Source organism: Alexandromys fortis, unplaced genomic scaffold (genome assembly GCF_014885135.2).
Source record: "Alexandromys fortis isolate MF-2015 unplaced genomic scaffold, M_Fortis_MF-2015_v1.1 scaffold_136, whole genome shotgun sequence".
NCBI classification, from domain to species: domain Eukaryota; kingdom Metazoa; phylum Chordata; class Mammalia; order Rodentia; family Cricetidae; genus Alexandromys; species Alexandromys fortis.
Window position 1 is genome coordinate 2,705,121 of NW_026068024.1, and position 26,290 is coordinate 2,731,410.

At 44.0% G+C, this 26,290-nt stretch overlaps 2 protein-coding genes across 4 annotated transcripts in view; one reads left to right on the plus strand and one right to left on the minus strand.

Moving 5' to 3' along the window:
• The window catches only part of Fez2 (fasciculation and elongation protein zeta 2), a 39,853-nt gene extending 25,479 nt beyond the window's left edge, over nt 1-14,374 (plus strand). The window contains exons 6-9 of one of the 2 annotated variants that reach the window (XM_050163475.1): nt 6,106-6,186; nt 8,241-8,316; nt 11,071-11,136; nt 13,507-14,374. In XM_050163475.1, coding sequence (XP_050019432.1) covers nt 6,106-6,186; nt 8,241-8,316; nt 11,071-11,136; nt 13,507-13,523 — 240 coding nt within the window. In that variant the 3' untranslated portion in view covers nt 13,524-14,374. The remainder of the gene's footprint in view (nt 1-6,105; nt 6,187-8,240; nt 8,317-11,070; nt 11,137-13,506) is intronic. The other variant, XM_050163477.1, reaches the window with a different exon arrangement.
• Nucleotides 14,375-15,656: 1,282 nt separating this feature from the next.
• Nucleotides 15,657-26,290, minus strand: part of Crim1 (cysteine rich transmembrane BMP regulator 1) — a 175,701-nt gene continuing 165,067 nt past the window's right edge. For both annotated transcript variants that reach the window (XM_050163474.1, XM_050163473.1), the window contains 4 exons: nt 23,609-23,803; nt 22,136-22,258; nt 19,402-19,592; nt 15,657-18,155 (listed from right to left, as the gene is read on the minus strand). In XM_050163474.1, coding sequence (XP_050019431.1) covers nt 17,979-18,155; nt 19,402-19,592; nt 22,136-22,258; nt 23,609-23,803 — 686 coding nt within the window. In that variant the 3' untranslated portion in view covers nt 15,657-17,978. The remainder of the gene's footprint in view (nt 18,156-19,401; nt 19,593-22,135; nt 22,259-23,608; nt 23,804-26,290) is intronic.

Here is a 26,290-nt window from a genome sequence, read left to right on the forward strand (position 1 = left end):
CCCTCCCTCCCTCCCTCCCTCCCTCCCTCCCTCCCTCCCTCCTTCCCTCCCTTCCTCCCTCCCTTCGGATTGAGTTTAGGGCCTCACACATGCCTGCAAAGGCTGTACTGCTGAGCTGTACTCCTGGCTCTGTACTTCATTTTATTGCAAAGTTTATTTCCTAAATATTAGTATTAGCAACAAGGAAGGTTATTGTGGCATAGGGAAAACTTGGATATATAATATTTATTATTTTTGATAACGCACAACTATGAACTATTTTATATGGTAACATTTTCTGAAAGAGTATTGTCTAGTGAAGTAATATTTCCATTTTAGTAAAAAAAAACAGAAACCCATGCTTTATTTCTTATAGCTTTAAAAAATATATAGTATTTTTACTAATTCTTTGAGAATTTTGTACATGAATACAATGTTGTGACCATATTCATCCAACATTCTGCTTGTTACCTTAGATCTATAATCTACCTCCTGACCCCTGTTAATTTGGTATCTTCCCCCATTTTTATAATCCAATTTGTGACGCCTGGTGTGAGGCCGCCCACTGTAGGTCCACCTACCAGGAGCCATCTACACCCTTAAAGAAAACTGGTTTGAAGCTGTCAGCTGTCAGTGGCTTCTCAGTTGGTTATGGGGCTTGTGAGTCCCACCTGCTCCGTCTAGTGCAGGGTCTCTGCAGGCATCCTCAGCTGCGAGAGTTCATGAGCGCACTGGTTCTGTCATGTCCAGAAGACACTGTTCCCTCACCTCTGCTCTTACAGTTCTACAGTGGCCCCAGAGGCTCGGGTTGGGCTGAGCACTCTGCTCACACTTCCCTTCTATACTTTGACCAGTTGTAAGTTTGTCTCAGACCTGCACTGATTGACAGGTAGACAGAAAGGAGTTTAGAAGGCGGTTTGTTAACGATACTACATTCTTACTCTGTACTGATCCATAAACCACCAGAGAATTTAGAAAAGTGCCAAGGTTAATTATTTTACTCTTTTTAGAGGCTTTGAAGTGTTTGATAGTAATTTAGTTTCCGTAGAACTCAGATTACATAAATGTTCGAAAGGTTCTTCAAATACAAAGTGTTATAACATTTTCCATTATTCCATTTAATTTTAATTTTGAAAACCTCCATGTCACAGCTTTCTGAGAGTGAACTTACAAATAGGAGTTTAATATTCCAAACAATAGCAAGTAGTTACCTGCTTTGGAATAATTCATGTTTTCAAACTTGGATATAAGGGTTTTTGAAAGTAAATTTTGGTAGAATTCTTTTATAAATTTTATAATTCACATTGAAATTATTTGAGTTTCTTAAAGTATCAAAAAATATTTTTACAATTTTTTGGGGTGTGTGTTGAGATTGAGTCTTTCTAGTCTTGTTGCTGGCTATACGGAATAGGCTGGTCTCAAATCACTGAGATTCTCCTTCCTTTGCCTCCCAAATGCTGGGATTTAAGGTGTGTGCCACCCCGCCCATCCAAGCTTTTACTTTTTAAATAGTATCTGTTAACTGAATATAATTTCATTTGTGTTTTAGACCTTTCTAATGTTTTCTCCTTAATTTCAAGAACTTTGTTTCGCTAAAAACTGAAACTACTACTGAGTAAATTAGAACTTGAAGCTAATGTGACTTGTGGGGAATAGGAATTCTGTTTCTTTCCAACTCCCCGAATATAAGAATATTAAGGGAGGAAGTGCAGATGAGAATAAGGAAATAATAAATAAAAAAAAAACTTTCCTTAATTTTTTTTCTTAACTGTTTTTCTGACACAGCTCTGATACTGTAAGTTTGAAAGCTGCCTTTGCTGGTTAGAGACCTGTTCTGATTGGTTGGTTCTGCTAGGTCACAGAGCAGTTATGCAGGCAGAAATAACTGAGTTCCTGGCCTCTTCCTACCTCTGCTTTTTCCCGTGTTGGATGTTGTTTTGTCGTTGTTATTGTTGTTGTTGTCTTTTGTTTGTGAAATTAGTTGAACTGGTGAGATGCTCCGCATAGGAAGAGTTGATACTAAGGATTATAGAAAATAATGAATACACTCTAATACCATGTCTGGTTCTTGTTGCTTTTGAGTCTGCAGAAAGTTTCCAAATTCTCTTTTCAAAAATTCTCTTTTGTTCAGAAAGACCTTCAGGGTTCTAGCTGATTTCTAGGTCTTGCTGTAGGTCTTTTCTTCTTGTGGTCTCCTGTCCTTTCTGCTACAACCTGCAGGAGGAGTCCAGTATTCCCCAGTCGCCATCTTATTTACAGTCGGACAACTTGATGCGGTTTTGCTGATCTCAGCAGATGTAGAAGGGTGTCGTGATTTCTGTTGGGAGTGATGACTCTTATTCTAGTCCCCCTTTAAGTGAATAGAGCCCCGACTTTTTGATTAATGATAGGCCTTTTCCAAGCACATCGTTCAATTCTTTCCATGGATTATTTCATTTTAATCTGCACAGCCATCCTAGAATGATATTAACAATATTCTTATTGCCATATCTTGAATAAGCAAATGTTAGCTCTACAGAGGCCTTAGCTCACAGAAGCAGCATGAATGGAGAGAGGAAGTACAGCATTATCTAAAGGGGGAGGATTGTTTCTAGAGGGTATGCAGAGCTCTCTAGAGGTGAGAGTCAGGAATGGCTTGCATTTCCTTCCTTTGAGCTCCCCAGGCAGGTTGTATGTGGGCTCAGAGCTCTTGCCTTCTTTCTTTGTCTTTTAGGTTTTATAGATTTTTTTCTTTTAAGTTCTAAATGTTATATACTGTGCTGCTCCTGGTTTTGTCTGAAGAAAGTTTCAGGAGAATGATTTTGAGACTTTTAAATTCATACCCTCTTCAGAAAAGGAAATGTACGAGGCAACTGGATATTCTGAGTTAGTGAAGGCTCTGTGTTCTACGTCAGAAAACCTCTTCCTTCCCCTGACCTTGCTCCATGGCTTTGGTATTTTTGTCTGTAGCAAGGGCAACAATAAGGCAAATACTATAATGCTTAATCAACTTCCTGCCTATATATGGGTTCATGCAAAACATTCCATTCCAAGCATGGCATTTTGTGGAATTATTAACTCCTTCCTAAAGATGCAGCGGGAGATACCTTAGAACCAGAACCTGTCCAATGTTTTGCTTCTGTGCTGGGCCCTTTGGATCTTCTGCTTCCTAAGTGGGGATGGTAGATTTAATGGAAGGGGGGATGGAAGATTGGCTCCTTCCACTCTTAATATTTTAATTCATCTTAATTATTTTAATTAAAGTGTAACAAGTGTCTAGCATTGTTCCTGTCATTCATTATTCATTGGCTCGAGACTTAGTGGCAGTGCCTTGACATGTCTGTGGTTCTTCACTTTGAGAAATAGTGAGCAGAGAAACTCACTCTGCCCACTCCTCACGCTCTTTCTTACTTATAATATTCAGATGTAGAAAGAATTTTTACCCCTGGTCCGTTTTAGCACCATAACCTCCTACTATTGCTTCTGGTCTCCGGGTTGTTCTTGATGGCTGCTAGTGTTAGGGTGTCAGACCTGAAGTGTGACAGATAATTTTACAAGCACCCCCCATGACCCAGGCCCACCTAGTCTCTCTCTTGAGAACACAGTCATTTCCTCCTAAGGAAACAAAGACTTGGAAGTAGACCATGTGTCTGCTGCCACTCTGGAGCGCTTACTGCCTCGCATGGCACTTTGGTTGTCTGACTGCCGGTTTGTGTGTGCATGCCCCTGTGTGTGTAGCTTTCATTTGATTCACCTTCTTAAAAATAATGTATCTTTTGGTTGAGGTAATTCATGTATTCATAGAATTCATAGAATTTTTAATTCAGAAGTCATCAAATCGTGTCTCTTGACCGTCCTTATGGTGAAGATGCAGGCCTCTGTAGGATAGTAACAGCGCTCTCACACATGGTGGCAGAGCTGGGAGTTCTGATTTTGAGTTTGACCTTTTTCTGCCCAAGCTGGCATTACATTTTTTTCTGATTCCAGATACTTCTGACTGGCATGTGACTCCTCTCTCTCCATCGTTTTTGTTGCTGACTCTGGAACCTCTGATGTCATCTCTTTGAATAAACTGTTTTAAAAACAGGGAACATATTACAATGTAGTGTGTGAAGAATCTGCAAAACTAATTGTTTGTAGGATTTTCTTGTAAAAAATATCTCTTCCATCAAAAGTAATGTATAGCCAGGAGTGGCGGCACACACCTTTAAACTCAGCACTCGAGAGGCAGGGGCAGGTGGATCTGTCGGAGTTTGAGGTCAGCCTGGTTTATTGGTCTAAAACTCAAGTTCCAGGACAGCCAAAGCTGTTACACAGAGAAGCCCTGTCTTGAAAATCCACAAAAAAAAAAAAAAAAAAATTACATTCTCAGCAGACTCAGCAGAGGGAGGATATTTTGACCAGATAACTGATTCTCACCAACATAAAACTGTGTGTGGAGATGGATCTGGAAAAGGTGGGGTAGGAGGGTGGTAGAGAAGGAAGGCTGTGCTAAACAACTCCCACAGACATATATGGGCGCCCTCATAGTTCCAGTGGTGCCCTTGACTGGCGTGGCTGGGCCAGAGGTACGCAGCTGCCTCCTTGCGGGGCAACTCTCTCTGTACTTTTCAGTTCTTTGTTAATCAGGATTTCTTTACACTCTTAATATTTATTAAGGGCCTCAGAGGGCTTTATTTCATACACATTGAATTGATCAATATTTACTGTATTAAAAATTAAAACTAATGAAAGATTAATTCATTCAAAGTACCAAAGTTAAATGATTAATTCCTATATAAATGGTTAAGTTTTCACAGACTATAACTTCAAAGCTTCTGGCTAGAAAAATGTCATTGGAGTTTGTTTTTGTCAGTCTTGTTGATGTGCGGTGTAACTGAAGGACATGGGTCTCAGCTCTGCTTCTGCATTCTGTCTGTCCTTTGGAGTATCGCACTGTAAGCTGAGACAGACTGAGTGAACTGGAGAGCTGTATATGTCCAGAGTACGTGATATACTGGGAAGAAACTTTGTGAAAGCTGACTGCATGATGGCTGTACAGCAGTAATTAAGACAAGTCACGTCTTGATCATATAAGATGTTTGAGTTCATGTACCTCTAGGAGAATTTCAGTGATCTCTTACATTGTGCCTGGGCCACAATTTGAGATCCTTGGACTATTGTATACATTTTATGAGAGCAGAGACAAGTGCTGTGGTTTCCTTGGGACCTGGAAAAATGTCTTTAAGTTCATTCCTTCAGTGTTTACAGGCTCAACTTTCCCCCTGAAATTCCAGGGAAAGGCACTATCCGGTGAGTCAGACTCCAGCTTCCTTTTCAGGAGCCTTTCCCTTCGTTAGTCATGCTGAAGGAATCTCTGCTGCCCTTGACTCAGCTGTTAGACAGGTACCAGTGGTCCCTTTCTGCCATGCATGCGGCTGTGCAGGCTGGTGACAAACCAAGATAAGTCAGAGAAAGGAAAAGAAATCTCATCTGAGTGCAGTGAATTCTAGGAAGTCTTGGCAGTTGCCGGGAGAAATGAGCTGAAACTGTTTTCTCAAAACAGAGTAGTCTTTACAACAGTTTTGGGGGCCTTGTCTGGTAAAATGGGATCCATTCTGCTCCCCAGGAAGCATATGGCGTCTTCCAATTCACATTTTCAGCAGCAAGGCTGCTGAATGGCAGGTGCCTGGAGAGCAAGTGGGAGCAGTCGGCTCTCTGAGTGGCAGCACGCTCATCTGCCAGCCGTTAGGGTCATCGTCCCCAGTGGATGGTGGAAAGACATGAACTTCACCTCAGAATCAAGTTGTCAGTCTTTCGATAAAATGTAGGTAAACAGAATCAAAAGGTATCTCAAAAATTGTGTGGTAAACTTTTTAATAAAATGTGTGCGCAGCTGACGTTTCTAACAACTCGGAACAAATCTATTAGCTACACCAGGACGGCTCTCCGTGGTATGACGGCCTGCCAACGGTTATTTTTGCATTGAACTCACACAGGCGGGTTCGGAACAGCATGAGTTTTGTCTGCTTTATGAGAATGAGTAATTGTGGCATTTTCTAACTGCTTGACTGCTGGGCACAGAAGGTCATGATGGGACATTCTACTAAAATCTCTGAACTTCTTTCTCTGTCCTTTTCTTCCTGGGCCATATACTGCTGCCTTTAGCGCTTCAGCATGGAAGGGATCTCAAATGTCATTCAGAATGGCCTTCGCCACACCTTTGGAAACTCGGGTGGAGAGAAACAGGTGCTCTGTTATCCTTATTTTCCTCTTTCTGCCCCTTCCTTTTCTGTGAGGGCCCTGAAACTTGGCACTTCTACTAATTTATTAAGACTGTCGCTTAAAGGAGGAAGCGCAGGTTCTTTATATCTGTAGTCCCGATAATGAATGGAATCCCCCTCCGGGAAAAAGCATTTAGACTGGACAACAGACTAATTGCATTCTTAAGCAGGTTTCAGGGCCCCATTTCTCATGCCCGCCTTTAACAAATAGATATTAATATACTGACATAATGGATCGCATGTGCAGAAAGGGCCGGTTGTGAACTGAAACATGATACTCTCCTCCTAAAAACCCAGGAAAGAATTAAGGAGAATGTGGCTAGAGGCTGGTATAGAGTCAGGTAAAAAATATGCAGAGAATGGTATTTACCTCTTTCATCTGAAATTGGGCACATTGTATAGTGAGCCAGCTCAGCTGTTGGCCAAATGAGGAACAAGGTAGCATGTATCAGAATTGTATGCTGTGAGCCATGCAGTCAGATGTGAAGTGGTTTGGTTTATATGTACAGTTCTCCATAACTCAAAGAATGATCGCAATCAGGAAAATGTATATATTGGTGACTGTTCGAAATTATCTTTCAGCCTTTGAGAATTCCATTTGAAGGAAGACACTGTTGCAGGCTAGGTCTTGGACGATGTAACATGTAGGCAAATTATCAGAAGAACCAAATGCCTAGTGGTTCTACAGAAGGATTTTGTGTGTCACTCCGGAGGGAAGAGACTCTGACATTCACAGCGGATAGACAGGCTCCATGGGGTGGTGGAATTCCAGTTTCTATTAGTTACCACTCACCTCCCTGCAAGAAGGAAAAACAGCTTCCAAACTGACCTGACTGAGGAGGTGGGCCCACAGCCTCGGCATAGATCCCTGATGCTTCTTCAAATTGCTTGATGCATGCCATGACTGAAATCTTAGGCGGGCACATTCCTGTCTTTTATGGGCACTTTTATAAAGAAACATCCTTGGCTGTACAGTCGAGCCTCACCTGGAGAAGTCTGGTTCCGAAAGGCTGTGGGGCACTGCGGGTTTAAGAAGTGGAACAGCTCATTTTTACTGGACCTCAGGCTCAGTTATTTTATGTATAGTCACAGTCCATGGGGATTAGGAACAGAGCTGGAATTGAGAATGAACATGGAGGACAAACTTAGAGAAACTCAAGGACTGGCCAGGACACTAACTTTCTAAGCAAGTGTTTGCAAACTGTCCTGAACTGCAGACTAGAAGATTCCAGACAGTTACTTCTAGAACATGCTCTCATGAGATTTTCTCTTTCTTTCTTTTTGGACACAAATGTGTTAATAGTGAGCCTTTAGAGGAGTGAACTGGCAGGGCAATTTGTCACAAATTTGGAGATTATTTTTATTATTTATTTGCTTTTTAGGCCATTCTGTCTCACTTTTCTCATCTCTAATATCTAAAATCATTTATGCATACTTATACAGTCCTTTAAATATTAATTATCCATTTCAGTAATTGTTCGGGGAAGTGAGTCTTTGTTATTCATGTCTAAGAGAAGCTGGTTTGTGTTCTGAAACATTGTCATGTTATTCATGTTGACTGTTGCTTTCAGCCAGAGTCAGAGTGGTCTGAGAGGGAATGATTTGACTGCCAGAAATGATCAGTTGTATAATGTTGGTAAACTATGCTGTTAGCTTAACTACTGATTGGAAACTGTGTTAAAAATTGTGCAAGGAGAATGGTAATAAGATTCTACTTTAAAAAATCGAGCAAATAAAGCCAGTTGTCCTCAGAGCTGGTCCCGAGGAATGGTCGGTCAGTGGCTGAACAGTGGAAGTTTATTGTAATGCGAGGCTTCCTCACAGCAGGGAGAACTGGGGAGGAAAATGAACCTCAGCTGAAAGTCAGACTTAGGGATGCTGCCTGTGCCCGGCTCATCTCCAGACCAGCTCTCCTTCATGTTAGAGAATAGGCCTTCTAGGACCTGCATTGTTTTGAAGGTAAATTCATTCAGGCCTAAACGGTGCTTTTCGCTTTTCTTTCCCCTTTTAACTCGGCAGTATTTGACGACAGTCATCCCTTACGAGAAAAAGAATGGCCCACCGTCTGTCGAGGATCTTCAGATATTAACAAAAAGTAAGCAAAGACAAATTTAAATGCTTACTCGTTTGACTCTTGTTTTTTATTTCCAGGTTATTTTTATTTTGCCAGTGTAGGTTGGTGTATGATAGATGGTGTCCTTTATTCTTATGAGAGTGAAATAAACAGAATATCAAATGCAGTGCTGACTCTAGTCTTCATGGTTTGATTTTTTTCCCCTTAATTTTTTAATTATCTGTGAGCTAAGGTTTTTTTAAATAGAAAACATGTAACTTGAATCTCCATCATCTTACATGAGGACATGTCTGTCCACAAATTAAATGCTTTTTGGGTCTTATGTGACTTAGTGTCTGAAGAGGGGAGACCTAGAGATTTTAGGGTAAACACCCAGACTCTTGTGAATGGAAAACCAGAGGTTTTAGTTGTAGGGAGAGTCCACAGTGAGACTTAGAACATGCCTTCACTCAGCAGGCATCGCCAGGCTCTGCTGTGTGCCGCACTCTCTTCTAGTACTTTAGATATGATAATGGGCAAAGCAGACACAGGTATTCCACCTGTGTGTGGTGGTACATTTTAAGACTGTGAGATTACTAAGTAGACATAGTGTTAAGTATGCCTTGGAATAGTCAAAAAGGGCCAAAGAAACCTGATCACTTCTGTTTTCACAGATATTCTTGGAAGTCACTTTTTCTTTCTTGGTAACATTAGAAACTTAGGATTAAAAATATTTTCTCAGTTTACCCGATAGCAAATAAATTATAAATGATTTGGGATAAGTCACAGTCAGCTTGGCTTGGGCTGGAGAGATGGCTCGGTGGTTAAGAGCACTGGCTACTCTTCCAGAGGACCCAGCACCCTGAGGCAACTCACAACTGCCTGTAACGCCAGTTCCAGCGAATCTGGTGCCCCTTTCTGGCCTCCACAGGTGCCAGACACATACACAATACACAGATAGACATGTAAGCAAGACCCCCCCCCCCCCACGCACCCACACAATCAGTCAAGCAGTCACTGTCCAAATCTCATAAAAAAAAGAAGAAGAAGAAAGTGAAGGGATTGAGCTCTGGCCAAAGTCGCTCACATGTGTAATCCAGCACTGAGGGGGCTGAGGCAGGAGGATTGCCATGAGATCATGGGAGTTAGCCACCCTGGGCTACAGAGTGAGACCCTGTCTCAAGACAAACAAAATATCAAAGATTATATTTGTTAAGTAGCTTACTTCTAATTGTAAATTTTATGATAATTGCTTACAAGAAGGAAATGAAAATGTCACGTGCTGGTGGGTACTGATGGTGACACATGGATGGGAGGCCTGCGGGGACAAGCCGCTCCCTTTTAGCCACTCGACTGCCTGCTAACCTCGGTTGTTTACTCTTTTCCATGGTGAACAGTACATAAAAAGTCTTATATTTAGATATAGATAAATCAGGTGATGCCAGTCAGTCTAAAGGAAGCCAGAGCTCAGCTGGGTGGCTAGACCTCTCGTTTTCAGCAAGAGCTTGCAAATCTGGGTGCCCAAGACCACATAAGACAGTAAATTACAGGGCTGACTCTTTTAATTCCTGGGCAGCTCCACTCTGAATGACACTGGCTTCTAGAATGTGATTTTATAGAGACGTTAAAAAACATTTAAACCTCATTGAAAGCAGAAATGCTGAACCTGACAGTTGTCTAAAGAAGGGAACATAAATACTGCTCGGAAAACAAGATTTATTGAGCCTGAAGGCCTCAGCTCAGGGATGAGACCAAAGTCATTGCAGTTGCCTAGAATGTTGGTTCCCTAGAACGATCTTAAATGATTCTTAGCTCGTGCTTTGCTGGATGGATGCAATTTGTAGACTGTCCGGGTATCTTTGGGTGATGGAATAAAGTCCACTCTCAGAGAGCTGTGATGACGATGTGACAGCATTTCTCTGGTGACGACATTAGGGTACCACAGAAGAAGAGCATCTCCGGATCTGTGGCTTGCATGGGCATGATGATAATGGCAGTCATGAGAGCTGCAATAGTTGTGCTCCTGCTGGCTAACACGAGTCACTGTGTGTGTTCTCTGCCTGCAGTGAGGACCTGGATCCACAGGCTAGTGAAGTCCTTACTCATAGTTAGAGTAAGTGGCGGAGCCAGGGTTAAAAACCCCAGACGGCTGATCTATATATCCAGGAAAAAAATTAACTCGGAAGGAACAATTGTCTCTACCTAGGTGGTTTTGATTAAAAAGGAAGACCGAAAACCTGATGCTCAGTGGCTGAGTGGACACACACACACACGCACACACACACACACACACACACACACGTTTCCTCATCTTCTTCCCTAGCAGAGAAGGTGTTCAGAGCCCAGCAGATGCCGAGTTACCTTTTAGGCCTTCTTCATTTGCTTTTCGAATGTTTTCACTCAGTCTGACTAGCGCATTGTTTGGAGAGCACAGCTAAATCTCCCCTTTCTCTAGGAGGCCCTCCCGTTCTGAGGAGCTCCGAGGGCTCCCGCCTCATCAGCACACAACAAACTGTCCTTCACTCCCCAGCATCCCTTAGAACAAAGCAGATGCTCTGGAAACAGCCCAGCGCCTTTCCTGCCTCCAGCGCTTGGGAACACTAGCCCAGGGAATGAGCTTCAGTTCTTCACCGAGCCTTCCCTGTACTCCCCATCTAGAAAACAACCTACACGGGATTTGTGAATGGTCACACCATGCCATTCATTAGGGCTAGGGCTATAGCTTTGAAATTAAACATGGCTTTTGATCCGAACCTTAAGTTATTGCCTCTGTCTTTTTTTCTTCTTATTTTGCAGTTCTGCGTGCCATGAAGGAAGACAGTGAGAAAGTTCCAAGCTTGTTAACCGACTATATCCTGAAAGGTGGGTTTTATGGCGGTGAGGAGAATGGCTGAAGAGCTGCAATTGTCGGTAGATAAAATGTGCTCACAGCTGTTAATGTACAGTGACGGCAGATGGGTGACTGTGGATGACTGTAACATTTGGGCTCTACAAAATGTAGCTTCTACTTGAGCTCCTGGGCTGGAAAGGATTCCCACAGCTGAGTGGTGAACACTTATTGGCGGAGGAACTAAGAGAGAATTAAAAGGCATTGCACTCTACTCTGGGTGTGGTGCGCACGCCTTTAATCTCAGGATGTAGGAGACAGAGGAAGGTGGATCTCTTGAGGTTGGGGCCAGCCTGGTCTACATAGAGAGTTCCAGGCAGCCAGGGGATATATAGTGAGACCCTGCCTCAAAAAATGAATAAATGTGTAAAATAATCCAAAGACATGTTCACTGTTTCTGAGGTATGGACACGTTGGTCCTGGGAGACTTGGGTGTCTCTGTTACCTTGAGGATGATAGAAAAGGGAGGGCGGATTTGCCAGGGTGGATGGTGGAGGAAAAACTGTGGGCAGTGCCAGGGGAGCAAAGAACAGACCATAGCCTCATGTACAGAAGGGGAGAGAGTTGAGATTCCTCACCGGTGATCCGTGGGCTGTCAATATTAGAGCACATGATCTGGATCGTATAGGCAGCGGGTATTGTGGAGGGATGAGGGGCCAGAAGATACGGGCCTCATTTGCTGAGAAAAGACCAGAATGTTACCAGTCCCTCTTCAGCTGTAGGACCAGAGCGCTCACTCAGCTGTGGGACCGTGAGTGCTGTGCAGCGGGTTCACTGGGCCAGGTTTGACAGCGGCACAAAATTCACATCTTGTAGTCGACTGAATGTGGAAAGCCAGCTCCTTTCACTGCTGCACGCTTTGACTTCCTCCCCCTCCAGTTAGAAGGAGATAGAAGTGTTGTGACCTCCGAGACATTTATTATCTCCGATGGGCTTTAATTCAGCAGTAGGGGCTTGCAGTGAATGATGCAGACTTGTGATGCAGAATGTATAGACCTAACACGTAACACAGCAGCTGGCCACTTGCCAGCAGGTTAAACAGGTGGAAAGGGCGGAGTCAACGGCCTTTTTTCCTGATGGACGGCCTTTTCTCGCTATTTAATTCTTCTTCTTCTTCTTTACCTGACATCCTTGTTTACTTTTGTGTTGTGCTAGCATTGGTATGAAGGCTGGATGGCCCTGAGGTTTGTCCTAGAAGTGAAACAGGAATGAGACGAACATAAAGAACATGGCTCAGACTTCAAAACCAGTGGGTCTAGAGGGCACGGCCAGGGTGACCAAACAGTGCTGGCTTCTGAAGGATGGGATGGCCTGGGGAACAGGGCTGTGGAAAGGGAGTTTTGCTTTTACTTTGAAAACCTAGGACCATTACTGTAAGTCTTGTCCTCCGACTTGGGGAGGCGGTGTCCCCTATTCCTGCCTGCCCCTCCACTCAGGCCACTGGCTGTCTTTGAACCGTGTCTGCTTGTGCTGTGCCTGCTTCTCGTGAGCTGCTGTCTGCATGGGTTGCGCTCGTCTCTGTTTCCTGCTGTGAAGACTGGGTTGAAAAGCAGCCAGCACTCAGGCTCCAGCAGTGATGCTGTAGTCTAGAGCATGAAAGAGGGAACAGAATGTAGAAGTGTTCAGGGATTGGGGGAGCTGCCATCATGGGCTTGTTGGTAATAAAATGCTCTTTTCCACCCAGCCTGTCAACTGTTGCTCTTCCTGGGGACCAGTACTAGGACCCTTCGTGGGTGGGGCTGTTGCTCACCATGGAGAATGATGCTTCTTCTCCTGGCTTAGCTGGTCTTGCTACAGTCCTGACAGATGCCTCTGGCTTGGCTGTGTAAATAAACCTCCTTAGTTTTAATGCCAAGGTGAGAAGGGAAAGAAGGTGAAGTGACCCCATTTGGCCTATGATGGAATGGGTGCTGCTGGCCAAATGCAACTTCTCACACTTACCACCCGGCAGCCACTGTTAACGTCAGTCACAGTACCCAAGACCTAGGCCACCGAATGGCTGCCACTGTTCCTGCCTAGAGCCTTCTTTGACTTCTCCAGGGGCCTGCGCTGTTACAGGACTTGGGGCTGGAGTGATGGGCTTACATCTCATATGGTACCCCAAGAGACATGGCCTTTAGGTGTCTCATTTCTGGAAAATTCTAGTTAATGTCTTAGAGTAACTTCTGATTGTTGGTGGTAGCCCTTTGAAGTCTTAAAAATGCTAATACAGATTGCATTAGTGTGTAGTCTTCATTACACTGTGGCGCTTTACATACACATATAGAATGTATGTAAGATTTCATGCATTTAGTCCAGGTGTGTGGAGAAGATACATTTCTACCTGTTTCTTTTCTCTGTTGCAGTTCTTTGTCCTACATAGAGCAGCATTACGTGGGAGTGCGTCCCCTTCCGTGGACTCCAGGCTTGATTTCCTACACTGTCACTCTGGAAGGTGGCAGTTGTGAGTCCCTGCTGCTTTTGGAGACCCAGCACACTTGAACTTGGATTTGCAATTCAGTATTACTAGATCACGACTTCACAATCCGTCATATTATAGCACCGAGAGAGCGAGCTATGGCACTCTTGAATTCTGGAGATAGGTTTTTGGAAAACACATGGTTCCTAAGTGAGCAGGGTGGAGGAGAGAGCTAGGAACTGGCACACCATTATCCTTTCCCTTAATTCAGTGTGGCTGCTAGCGCTTGACTTACTCCGTCTGAACTGCACTGAAGAACTGCATCCAAGCACTGGGAGAGCCAACCACAGTTGTTCTCCAGTCATGGTGAGATCAGTGTTGAGTGTTTAGAGCATCTTCTATTACCTGCCAGTATTGCCCAGAGACAGACCGACCGTGGACTGGTGTGACGCAGAATCCGTTACCTGCACTGCTTTGGTCTAATGGTGGACCCTGGACACTGTTGGAAACTAAGTTTGTAACGTCTGCCTATTGCACCATTGTTGACGTGTGAGCCATTAGGATGCCATTTGGAATCATTATGACCTTGGGTGTTCTGTGTCCGTGAAGAAGTGTATTTTGAAAGGGGTCCATGCCCTCTAAGGTGCTTAAGGAGCTACTATGGTACTACCTGTTCTCATGGCTGTGTTCAGTTTTCTTTACACCTGTGTGCTTTTCTAGAAAAAAAAAACTGCTCACGGCTACAACACTAATCATGAACACTTTTGCCAGTTTCAATCAAGTCAATGATATTTAATAAAATAATACATACTTAAGAGTCTTGAGTTTTTGTTTTCTGTTCTCACAGTGCTGATGCTTGAACTTCATGTAGATTTCACCACTAAAGCATGTGCGGGGGAGGTTCTGATTGGCTAGAAGGCCAAGTGGGGAAGGACCTTTCTAGGTCATATACATCACTGTGCAGTGACAGCTATCCTCCTATTGTGCTGGGCAGTTCCCTACCCAAAGAAAGCAAGTGTACTTAAGAGTCTTTTCCACCTTAGCGTCTCATATACAAGGGTCATCTAGACTCTCCACTCTTGTCAGTGAAATGCTGCTGGCTGCTGTAGCAGACCCAGTTTGAAGTCTGAGGGCGCTTGGCATTTACTAAGACTCTGGACTTCAGCATTTTGCTTGACAGTGAAGATGCAGGACTACTGACCACATTCAGTTGAATTACTGAACACACAGTATTAGTAATTTAAGCAACTGATTAGAACAGAATTTGTAAGGTGCCTGAGACTAAGAGACAGTTCTAGTGATCAGTTTTAAAGCCCTTGACCTGCTTATGGCTTATTCTGGATTGTGCTTAAAGTTTCACCTACAATACTATACCAAGACAGTTTTCTTTAAATGGGTTCTCCAGTTTTGTCTTACGAACATGTTATTTTTCAGTAGCACACTGCCTAGGATACGCCACCAAAAACTAAGCCTGCGATGACCTAGTTATCCAAATCTTATATCAAAATGTCTTCAAATCTGAAAGTTTGTGAGCACCAACATGATACCCTAAGTGTCACGTGCAGAATTCCACAGCTGGCCTCTCTGGGCTGGTTAAACAAAGTGTTGCTTCAGTTGTCCAGAGACTGTCTAGAAGGCATATATGTGAAACATAGACACTTTCATGTTTAGGCCCCATCCCCAAGTATTCCACTATATAGGGAGATACCGTAAAACCTAAGGGGGTCTGCTGTTTGCAATACTTTGGAGAAGGGATATTCAGTTTGCTCTACTGATGAGAACCTTTCTCACTTGTGATTGACAGCAGCAGGCAGGCCAGCTTCTTGTCTTTGCAAGAGCAGCACTCCTATGTAGTCGAGTCTAAGACAGCTTTCTGCAGGAGTCCATGGGCAAGGGCCACCTGCTGAGGAATGGATGCCCATGCTCCTTAACTGCTGTGGACCAGGCTGCCCTGGGAGACCACTGTGTTTTCACCCCAGATCAGAAGTCTTCCTGAAGTGCATGGTTTTGACTTAGTGTTTATTTCTGCCAAGAACCGGGCTGTAAACCATCCCCTCCCAGCTGTGCTTTAGGAAAACAAAAGCAGTACTCCAGAAGTCTGGTGCACTCCAAGTGCTATATGCCCGGTTTATTCTTCAAGAAATTATATCTGTTTTTCTTTTACAAGAGCACAACAGGAACCAAAGTAAGAGTAATAGATACAGCACTCAGGATAAATCATATCTTTAAAATAAAAAAAATTTACACCTTGTCCTATATCCTGTTAGTATTTTCATATATGGCCATGATTGAAAAAACAAAAAGCAAGCATTTACAATTTTTTTGATAAAGTTTTTTTCTTATGCCAGGAATGGATAAATTGTCAACAAAATTTTATACTAATCAGGCTGATGTAAATCTATTTCAGTAACATCATATCATTAACAAATTCATTTTGGAAATAGATAAAAATATTGCCCCTTGATAATAAATCTTTTTCCTTTGATGCAAACAGCTAGAACACCTTTTTCTTTTTGATATTCTAAGACAAAAATGGTTAATCTTCAGATTAATAAATTAGGTCATTATAATAATAAATTAATTTTTTTTAAGTTCAGCAACCTCTGTCCAAGTATTTACAACAATACTTGAAAGTTCCTTTACAAAACAGAACACATTTTCTTTTCACATTAAGCATCCTGGGTATCCGTGTCTTTCACAACAAGCATTTTGAAAACGCAAATCAATGCACAAGTGGGCCATTAGTGTAAAAGTGCTAGGAGCTGTTTGAAAGATAACACTAGAGAGTACAGTCAGTTATATCTGAGGCAAACGACAACAAACTTCCAGCTTATTGTGGACAATATTCCAGTAGTTGTTTCAAACAGTTGTTTGAAAAAAAAAATCCAGGAGCTGATTAGTGATGCAGATAAAAAAATTGCCATCAATGTCTCTGGCCAGTGAGCGAATTGAAGACCAAGTGAAAGCAAATCCAAACGAGGAAGAAGATTTTAATAAAAGGGACATCCTTTCCATAGCAGGTGGGATGCTGGCTGCTCAAAGTGCACACACGCACACATGCACACACACACACACACACACCCATGCACGCACACGTGTGCGTGCGCGCGTGTTCACAACCTCTCTTTCCAATTAAACTGCAGATAAATGAGATTGTGTTATTCAAAAACCCCTACGTGATCAGAAGCACTGCTCTGGGATGCCTGTTTATCTGCCTTTGTTCTGGTTAAAATCTCATAAAAATACATTCAACAGGAAAACATAAATTGTATGTGTATAAATATATATGTATATATATTATATACACATGCACACAAATACTCTTGTTCTTGAAGCATAAGATAGTTACATAAATATTCCTATAATTGCTAAAGTTTAAAGAGGCATCTTTTTTTTGAGCTTCAACAAAGGTGCTTGAATAATATACAATTAAAATGAAGTAGTTTCTATTTTGTAGAATCAGTATATAATAAAGAAAAAAAATCCCAGTTTTTTTTTTAAAGTTTCTTCTTAAGCTAGAGCTTCAACAAAACTATGAACAACCGACGATACAACAGAAAGAAACAACAATGAAGTATAGCCCCTGGAAATGCCTGGTGTCCTTCACCCTCGCCCGCCTTCCTGCCACGTGGGGTAAGAGAAGCTCCAGTGCTCACGTCAAGAGGTGACCTTGTCCTTACCCACCTGCTGTCTCTACTAGGAACTGGCTGATTGGCACGGAAGGAAACAGAAGCAGCAAAAAGAGTTAACTGTATAGATCCTTAATAACCCGCTTTCGAGAAATGGTGCTATCCATTTCCCTGGCTTTCTCACTGCCTACTGCAGCTGTGACTGTATAGAAGAGAAACTTGTGGCTTTACACCTGGGATGGCTATCAAGAGTTCTGGTGCACTTGTCTGGTGGTACGGCAGCTGGGTCGCAAGGCCTTTTGTGTTCCTGCTCATTCAGGCCCGAGCTTTGTTTGCAGCGACCAACAGAGTCTTCAGAGCAACAGGAAAAAAAAAATTTCCTCTGGGCCTTGAATTGCTTTTATTTTCCTGGCTTTTTTTCCCCCCGAGCCAAGCTGACCGATTTTTTCTTCCCAACACTACCCTCCCAACCCATTTCCCCCACAAAACTCTCTGCCCCACCCCCAAATGTCTCTACAGCTATCTTACAAGCAAATATACTTTAGCAAGTTTTAAAACTTTGGTTCTATGAAAACATATGGTCAGTGATCTTGAGGCCAAGTGGGAATGCTTGTTCTGCACAATGCTGTAGACAGAGCCCATCCCAGTTAAGTCCTTAGTGCCGGACACCAAGTCACAATCTGATACAATCCACTAAGCAAGTGCACAAATTCTAGTTTACTTTAAAGAGCAGATTTTTTTGTTGTTGTTTTCTCTTTCGAAGCCTCATCCATGCTGCCGCCGCCTGCGTTCACACCGTTTGGTAGAAATTGTCCGCCTGTAGATGGTTCTGTTTTTGCATGCTGTAGAAGCCACTGAATCGCGCATCAGGTTCGGCAATTCTTAGCATCGTCTGGGAACCGTCCGCCTGGACTCGTGTGCCTTTCTTGCAGTCCACAGATACCAGCTGATTATTCAGGGAAGATGGCTGTTCAGTGAGAGAGGAGAAAGAGAAAACCCACAGACTTAGCTTACTTCTTTCTATATGCCAAATGGACAGAAACTTCTTTCTATATGCCAAATGGACAGAAACTCAGGACCTAACTCAGGTGAGACAGGAGTTTCACCATATGAGGACGGCCAGAGTGTCCGTGGGGCATGATGTCTTATTATTAAAGCTGTACGTAAAGGGATATCGTAACTGTTTTCAAATCCTTGGCTGCAGGCCTGCGTTTAAGAGGGCTGGAAACCGGTAGAAGTTACCAGGCAGGCAGATTTCAAAGCAAAAGAGGTTCTGTTCGCTGTGATTTCACACCTTCACAGAGGTTTCCTGAATGCTGGTTAGTGCACCTCCTCCTTTCCTTGTTCAGTACCGTGTCATGTTGGCATAAAGGCTGTGCCATGCATCTCTCTCTCTCTCTCTCTCTCTCTCTCTCTCTCTCTCTCTCTCTCTCTCTCTCTCTCTCACACACACACACACACACACACACACACACACACACACACACACACACCAGACAGGAACTTTATATGCAAGGGGAACCCTACTAGGCAGGAGGGGAAGTTGGATGAAATACTCAGGTTGTCTAGTTGAGTGCAAAAGGAAGGGTTAGAGTTGGAAGCAGTGGCTATTTCCTTAATATACGTTTTTCTTCCTTTTAAAACAGGCATGATTAAGAGGTCCTCAGATTAGAACACACGCACTCTCTTTGTCCCTTGGTGAGAAGTCTGCCTCTGGACCTTGTGTCATCTCAGTGTCTTCCTTCACCCTGTCTGGCCTGGCTGACTTCTTTGCTTGCTCAGTATCTTCCAAGCTCCTCTTGCCCTCTCCGTCCTTTCCCTCCTTTAGTAATTTTTTTCTCTCTCCATTAAAAGACCAAAATAAAAATGACCGAGGTGGTCAAGTTTTGGCTTCAAATATAAATGAGAATTGAGGACTCAACTTCAGCAGGTATCAGTGCATATAAACATGTTAAAAAAAAAAGCTCGTCCAAGGAGCTGGGTCCTGTGGAAGTCAGGACTCATTCGCCAGCGGACGGCAGGTAATTTACTCAGTGCTCAATCTTGCCCTGCACAAGTATTACACGTTTGCTTGCTCCAGCTTGATAAATACTGGACATTAAAACTAGCAAAATAAAAATGATACTGCCTAACAGAAAACGTATAAAGAGAACTGAGGGAAAAGGAGTGTAGGCAGTGGTGGGTTTGGCACTCGAGAGACTCTCAAAGGATACCTTAGTTGGTGTCCGGTACCAGCACAAAAGCGGTACCCACTGTTTCTTCTGGTTGATGAGCAGGAACAGTATTATGATGGAGAGACATATTATTATGGGAACCACAACTGAGATAACGGAGTCCAGCGATGAGTCTTCGCTCGGGCGCAGCCTGTTCTTATCTCTGTAGTCTACCTGGAGGTGACCCATATCTAGGAGAGAAGAGACAAGCACTTAGTGCTTCGCCGGAATTTTAGAGGATTATTTTAATTGCACTGCAAATACAGATCAGCAGCTTGGTTTTATTGCTTCCTGGTACTTTGGGCTACAGGCGTGATTAAAGTCTAATGTCGAGCCAAAGCGCTCTTAGACGGCCAAGTACTTAGAGGCTAAATAAGATTAAGAAAAAACTTGCAACAACAATAAGAATAATTTTAAAAAAGGGGGTAAGAATGTTACTGACTGGGCAAGAAGATATTTCCTGTCACTAATTGGGAGAATATAAAACACTGGGTAGATTTTTCAAAGTGATTAAAACTAGACTAACTTAAGAACATTTGTTACTAATCTTAAAATATTTTGCCTACAATGAGTAAGATTTTGGATGGGCTAAGGTTTTAGTAGCGAAACAGCTTCATTCCCTACTTATTGGCAAATGGAGAGACCAGAACCAAGTGCATTCCACAGGTAGATACCAGGTTTCATTAGATCAAACATGAGACGATGGGGTTGGTTTTCTAATTTGCTGAGTTCTAAGCAAAAATGTTTATTTTTAATGAACTTGTTACAAAATATCTTATTTCTTGCCCTGGTGAATTATACTAGAAGCACAGGGAGAACTACAGTTCTTCAGAAAGAGAAATAACGTTCTGTGGGAGGTAGGATGGAGTGCTGACAAGCTTGATGACCTGAGTTCAATCCCCGGAATCCACATAGGTGTGGAAGGAGAGAACCGACCTCAAAGTTCCCCTCTGACCTTCACGTGTATATATCATGCACAAACACAAAATAATAAATTTTAAAAAATCCAAAAACAAAGGTGCTAAGCGAGACGTGTAACTCCGCAGGAGCACCTCTCTATGAGGCTCAAGGTCCGGGGTTTGACTTCCAGCACCGCACAAACCAAAACAAAACCATAAGCAAATGGAACTGGTTTCTGAAACTTTAATGTCATTTTATTCCGTGTCAACCATTCTAGTCAGGTTGTCTGCACTGATCAAGGGCAGCGACAGAAAGACACAGGATATAACGTCCAAAGGAATTGCTCTTAGGTTGGCTCTGGGGACTCAGCTTTCCAAAGGCAGCTCTGTGGTGTTAAGGCTATGGCTACTGAGCGGCCAGTATAGTGGGAATACTCTATAGGAGGACGATAAATAAATAAATAAATAAATAAATAAATAAATAAAATAGAATAGCATGAAGGAAAATGCGTATGACAAAACTGTTATTTTACTGATGGATGAGGTTAAATTAAAAGAAAAAAAAAGCAGGTCTGTCTTCCCATATTCCAAATGATACCAGATGTGGTCTCAGGCCTATGCATCCTATGTGAGGATTCAAAACGATGAAGGAAAATCCTGCTGAAGAACTGAGGGCTCTTTACAAACTTTATTCTTTCCGTTCTGCTAGGATGCTGAAAAGCACACCAAGGAAGTTAACTTTGAATTCCCTGAACTCAAAACACCAGAAGTAAAAATCACCAACAGGCCTCACACCTCTCAGGTCAAAACAAGACGAATTACCAAGGAGAAGCACGCTTGTCTCGCTCCGGGACTTTGAACAGACGCTATGTATGCACAGGTCCTCAGCAGACTATATCTGACGAGGATGCTCTTGTGACTGGAGGCCCTCACTTCCAACAAGGGCACACATGCTGACTGAGTGACTGAACATACGATGCTAAATGTACATCCAGTCTGAGCAATCTCACAAGGAGCCAGAACCCTGGGTACAGGGGTTTGGCTCTCTGGTCATCTGCCTTGCTCCAAAGATAATGTTTAGAATGTCTGAAGTAACAGATCATTAATCTCTCATGCAATAAATGCCGCTTCTTCCAAAAGAAATAGAAAAACTGCAAAATGATTCTGAAAAGCATGCTTGAAGTCAACAGGAGGCAGTATTGAACCAGGGCTTAGCATAAATTTTAACTCATCTCCTTTTTACGAGAAGTGGTGATGGGAATTCAGCCGTGCTTTGCCTCTGAGCTAATGAGAACAAACTCCTCTCTTTATTATACACGACTAAAAAGTAGAAGGAATGACATAATTCTGTAGAAATGAACTAGGCAACAAACTTTAAGCCTCTCCGGTGTGAAAACCTGAAAGAGGGATACTGCCTGCTAAGGATAGGTCCCCAAGGGGTTACGTTCATTCATGCCCACTTTGCGTCAGGCTCTTCTGACCAGGAACAGATTCTTTTCCCTCATCACCAAACATCAGAGCATGGAGGACCAGGAAGGAGGTGGAGCAGGGAGGACCAGGAAGGAGGTGGCGCATGGAGGACCACAAAGGACCAGGAAGGAGGTGGAGCATGGACGACCAGGAAGGAGGCATTTATCCAATGATCTGTAGACATGTTTGACTAATGTTGACCTGTTGAATACATTTCAGCCATGGTCTTCCCCAGAATTAGTGAACTTTCATGAGCCATTTAAAAAGAAAGTGTTGTTGTTTTTTCTTCCCTTAAACCAGGAATAAACAAAGCAGACTACAAAGAAGACAGGACAGATCTCAAGTAACCTGACTTCAATGTTTACCTCTAGGGAGATGAATGATGTCATTTTCACTTGGTGTGGGCCACATGGGAGCCTCCAGGTCAATCTCGCCACGATGGTTTTTCTTCTCGATGGGTACATTGGTCGGCTCTGGCACATACATTTCTAAAAGAACGAAGCGTTTTATGTGAGAAATGATGGACAGGCTGCCTATTGCTGGAGTTAATGCCCTCGATCCAGACAGAGCCTTCGAGTCAATGCCCTCTGTCCCAGGAGGTGAATGGCTCGCTTTCCCAGTTTGCACAGCTGATGCTGGCACCTAGGTTTGTGGAGGGTGGAAGCATGTCTCAGCCTTCTTCCTCCACCACCCTTTTCTCCTGGCAAACGTTGGCTTTGTAGTTGTGTCTAGTTGTGTGTGTGTCACAGCTACACTGGGCTCTCCATCTCTCCATGCTTTGGTTCTTTGTGTGTATACCACCATTCACCAAGCATGGTGAGAGCCGAGAAGGACTGTGCATTTACCACTGTAATTTTTTTTAAAAGTTTTTCAGAAATGCTCAGATAGGTTTATCTGCTGAGTCCCAACACAAGGCCACCGAAGTTCAGCTATGCACTGTCTAGTGGCGCCATTTTAAAGTTCCGCAGTGTAGCTGTACCCCTAAGCTGACATGGATCCCAGGTTACTGTCCTGAACAGAGAGATTCATTGCGAGGAGACGGGAGCATCAAGGTGGTGATGGAATGGTTCCTGTCTCACTCAGGGCCTCACTTGGATGTGAGGGAGCCTACGTGTGGTCCGGACTGCCTGGGGAGTCTCTGGTGTGCCGGGGATCAGACTGGGAACACTGCCCAGAGGCTGTCCCGGTGAAGGCTAAGGCTCTGCAGTTCTGGGATTAGGGCAGGGGATAAAGGAGCTGTTTTGGCAGGAGTCCGGCCCAGGGATAGAAAACCAGAAGACTCAGGGAGAATCTGGGCAGTTGTGGGGGCTCAGGTTTGAAACTGAGAGGTTGACTAAGCAGCTGCTGAGAAGGAGAAGGGCGAGAGGAGGAATCCGTGTGTGTGCGTGCACATGCGCTCCAAAATCATGTTAACACGTGAGAAGAGAAGGGTTCAGCCAAGGGGTGGTGGGGTACAGGCTAGAACTACTTAACTGAAAAAAAGAACGATCCAGATCGATCCTCTTTAACTGCAAGTCTTCCGCTTTTGTGCTGGTAGACATTCATGTCATACTCCCTTCTGTGTTCCATCTTAAGCTTTTGCTCTGGGCTGGTCCAACGGTCACACTGAAACCACACTACTCTGACAGGGCAGGGGCCGTTAATGGGGTGGCTATACCTGTGTGGCTATCCCCCACTTTAAGGGGAGAGTATGCAAATCAGAATAGGTACAGCCTTCACCTACATGGTGAGAGTTTCGCAAATTACCCTGAGGACTTTGTGTAGGAGCATTGATACTGGGCTGACCCACTGCCTGGGCTCTATTTGGCTTGAGAATAGAAGGACGATGGCTTAGATACCTGGACACATTGGGCAGCAACTTCCTTCCACCTTGATGGGCTCGGCACAGGGCAGAGGCGGGCAGCTGACAGTGGAGCAGAGGGTCTGGCCTTGCAGGCAGTAGCAGTGTGTGCAGCTGTCAATGTCCCATCGTTCCTCATCGGCATAGGTCTTCCCGCTGAAGTGACACACCACTTTCTTTGGAATTGTGTCTTCTAGTGAAAAAGAAGAGAATACGGCGGCATGACTGAGTGACCGCATAGCATCTTCTTCTAGTGGGAAACTAAAGGGAACAGCCTGACACGATCACATGATGGTCGATGATCCCCAGGATTTGGTGACCCATTTTTTCTCTAGTCCCAACAGTGTTGTCTGTCATTCTCTTGACCCTTTTCTTGTGGCCCGCAACTGACCAGGGACCACGAAGTCTAGTGGAGAATACTAACTGTAACAGCTCCCCAGGAGTGCTGCTCACGGGCAAGTGTCTTTAGGCTGTTATCCAGAATGTGATGCAGAGAGGGACAAGGGGTCCAGCTGGGCACGATTACAGAGCCAGACTTTACCAATCCCCGTGCCCACCGGTAGTGCGAACCACGCTGGGAGATGGCAAGGGATGAGAATGACGGCACCGTATAAAGACAGCAGCCTAGAGAACTGCTCCCTTCCCCTTTCACGGATAGCGCATGGTTTCTCACCAACAAGGACATCTATCTCCCCCTCCAACACAAACTGACTTCTCCTAGCCCATTCTCCTCTCAACACCAGCAAACTGTGGTTCTCCAGAACAAAATATGTTTAAAAATGATTGTGTTTAGAAGTCTGTATCATGTCCTGGCACTCTCGTTTCCTCCTTAGGACATCCTTTCCCTCACAGGTTCGCTTCTCTTCTTAGGATATTCATGCTGACCTCATGTAACAGCTTGTTTGTTTTCTCTCTGGACCTTAAGACTGGTGGCCCCAGTAAGCCAGATCAGCAGTTCAGGAGCAAAGCAGAGATGTACTGATCCACGGAGAAGCCCTGTCACCAGGCCAATGACTGGCTGGGTGACACCTTAAATGTGAGGCATTTTTAATGCCTGGATTCTAAAGATTACACTATGCACCTCTGGGCACTGGGAATGGCAAACACCCTTAGGAAAGCTGGGATGCTCAGGGCTCGGTGTTTCTCCCGGGAGGCTCCGAGAGACTCTCGGGGGTTATGATGTTCACTGGGCGGATACAAAGGACAGAACACAGAATATCTAAGCAAAGGAATAAAACCTGTAACACGCACTAAAAGGCATAACCCCTGTCTCCCAACATTTTTTCTACTGTTTCATTACTATTGCCTAAAGCCCAACAAAGGATGTTTTAGAAGTAATGAGAAATCCATTTTTCAGTATCTGCTAAAATGTTATTTGGCTGCTAGTCCATGTTCCACACTAAGTGATTTGGTGAATCATCTATGAAGTTAACAACTCATCTGAAGGCTTTCAGACCAAATGTGATACAAGTGTTTGCTAATACGGAATCCTTAAAGGAGGCAACTTCAATTACGATATCTGAAACGTACACAGGAAATGGGCTGGGTAGAGCTACATCGTACGCTTAATTCAGGAAGTCTTCTGACCCATCATCATCACATGACAATAGCTTTGGCCACTGATCCAGAGTCTATTATGCGGTGACCTTGTACTTGGAAGGAACTGATCCTTTACACAGCAACGCTCCTGCTTATGTTTTACATAAACTGTGAAATAGCTCCAACGGTGGATCAGCCACCAGAGTGCGGAGTGAGGAACTGGGAAAGGGACGGCTCAACCCCTTCCCCATCTTGACGGTCACCCTCACCGCAGCTTAGGTTGGTGGCACCCCTGCCAGTGCGCCATGAGAGACGGGCTGAAGGTTTTGTGCAAAGGAGTTCAAATGAAGGCCAAGCACTGGGCTCCATGTTCTTAGGATCTCAGCACGGAAACTCATTACGTCTTAAGATATTTAATAATTCATCGCTACCAACGCTGACGAGGCAATATTAGCTTCCAAAATGAGGCTGAGCTGTTAACGGTGGCAATTATGTGTTCAGCCTTGTGAGGGCATCCACACATGTAACCAACGCTCATTACAGTGCTAATGTACGCAGGACCCTGACCCAGAAGCCTGCCTGCGTGGTGGAGGCAGCCTTGTGTGTGGGTCTCCCTCACCAAGTCCAGTGCAGCTACCACCACGGATACAAGGAAGCAGAGGAGGTGGACAGTGTAGAGGGCCAGATGACCACGGACACAGTGGAACCCATTATGCTAGCGACCCATGAAGAGGAGAGCCAGGTTCAGTTTCCCAGAGCAGAATCAAAGTTCCTGACCCCCTTAGTGATGTGCAGTCGCTACAGAATTATTTCCCCACAAGTGGGCTGACTACGACCGGACCTGGATGCCTGGCCTTTTCACCAGTTTATCCCCGAGGACCTCAGAGGCATGTCACTTTCAGCTTCGCTTCATCTGCAAATGACGTAATTCAGATTTGAGATCAGATGTGGAAAACGGGGCGTGAAGATGTTCTGAGCACGGCGGTTGCCAGATGGCAGCAAGACATGTCTTACGTGGGCTCCAGGGTGCACCAGGCTCTTCAGGAGCTCTCTGAGGTCATGCAATACACTCAGAGTCCCCAAAAGGCTAAACTGGTGTCTGACCTGAGGTGGGTCAGTTAGTGTACTGTCTAGTGTGCAG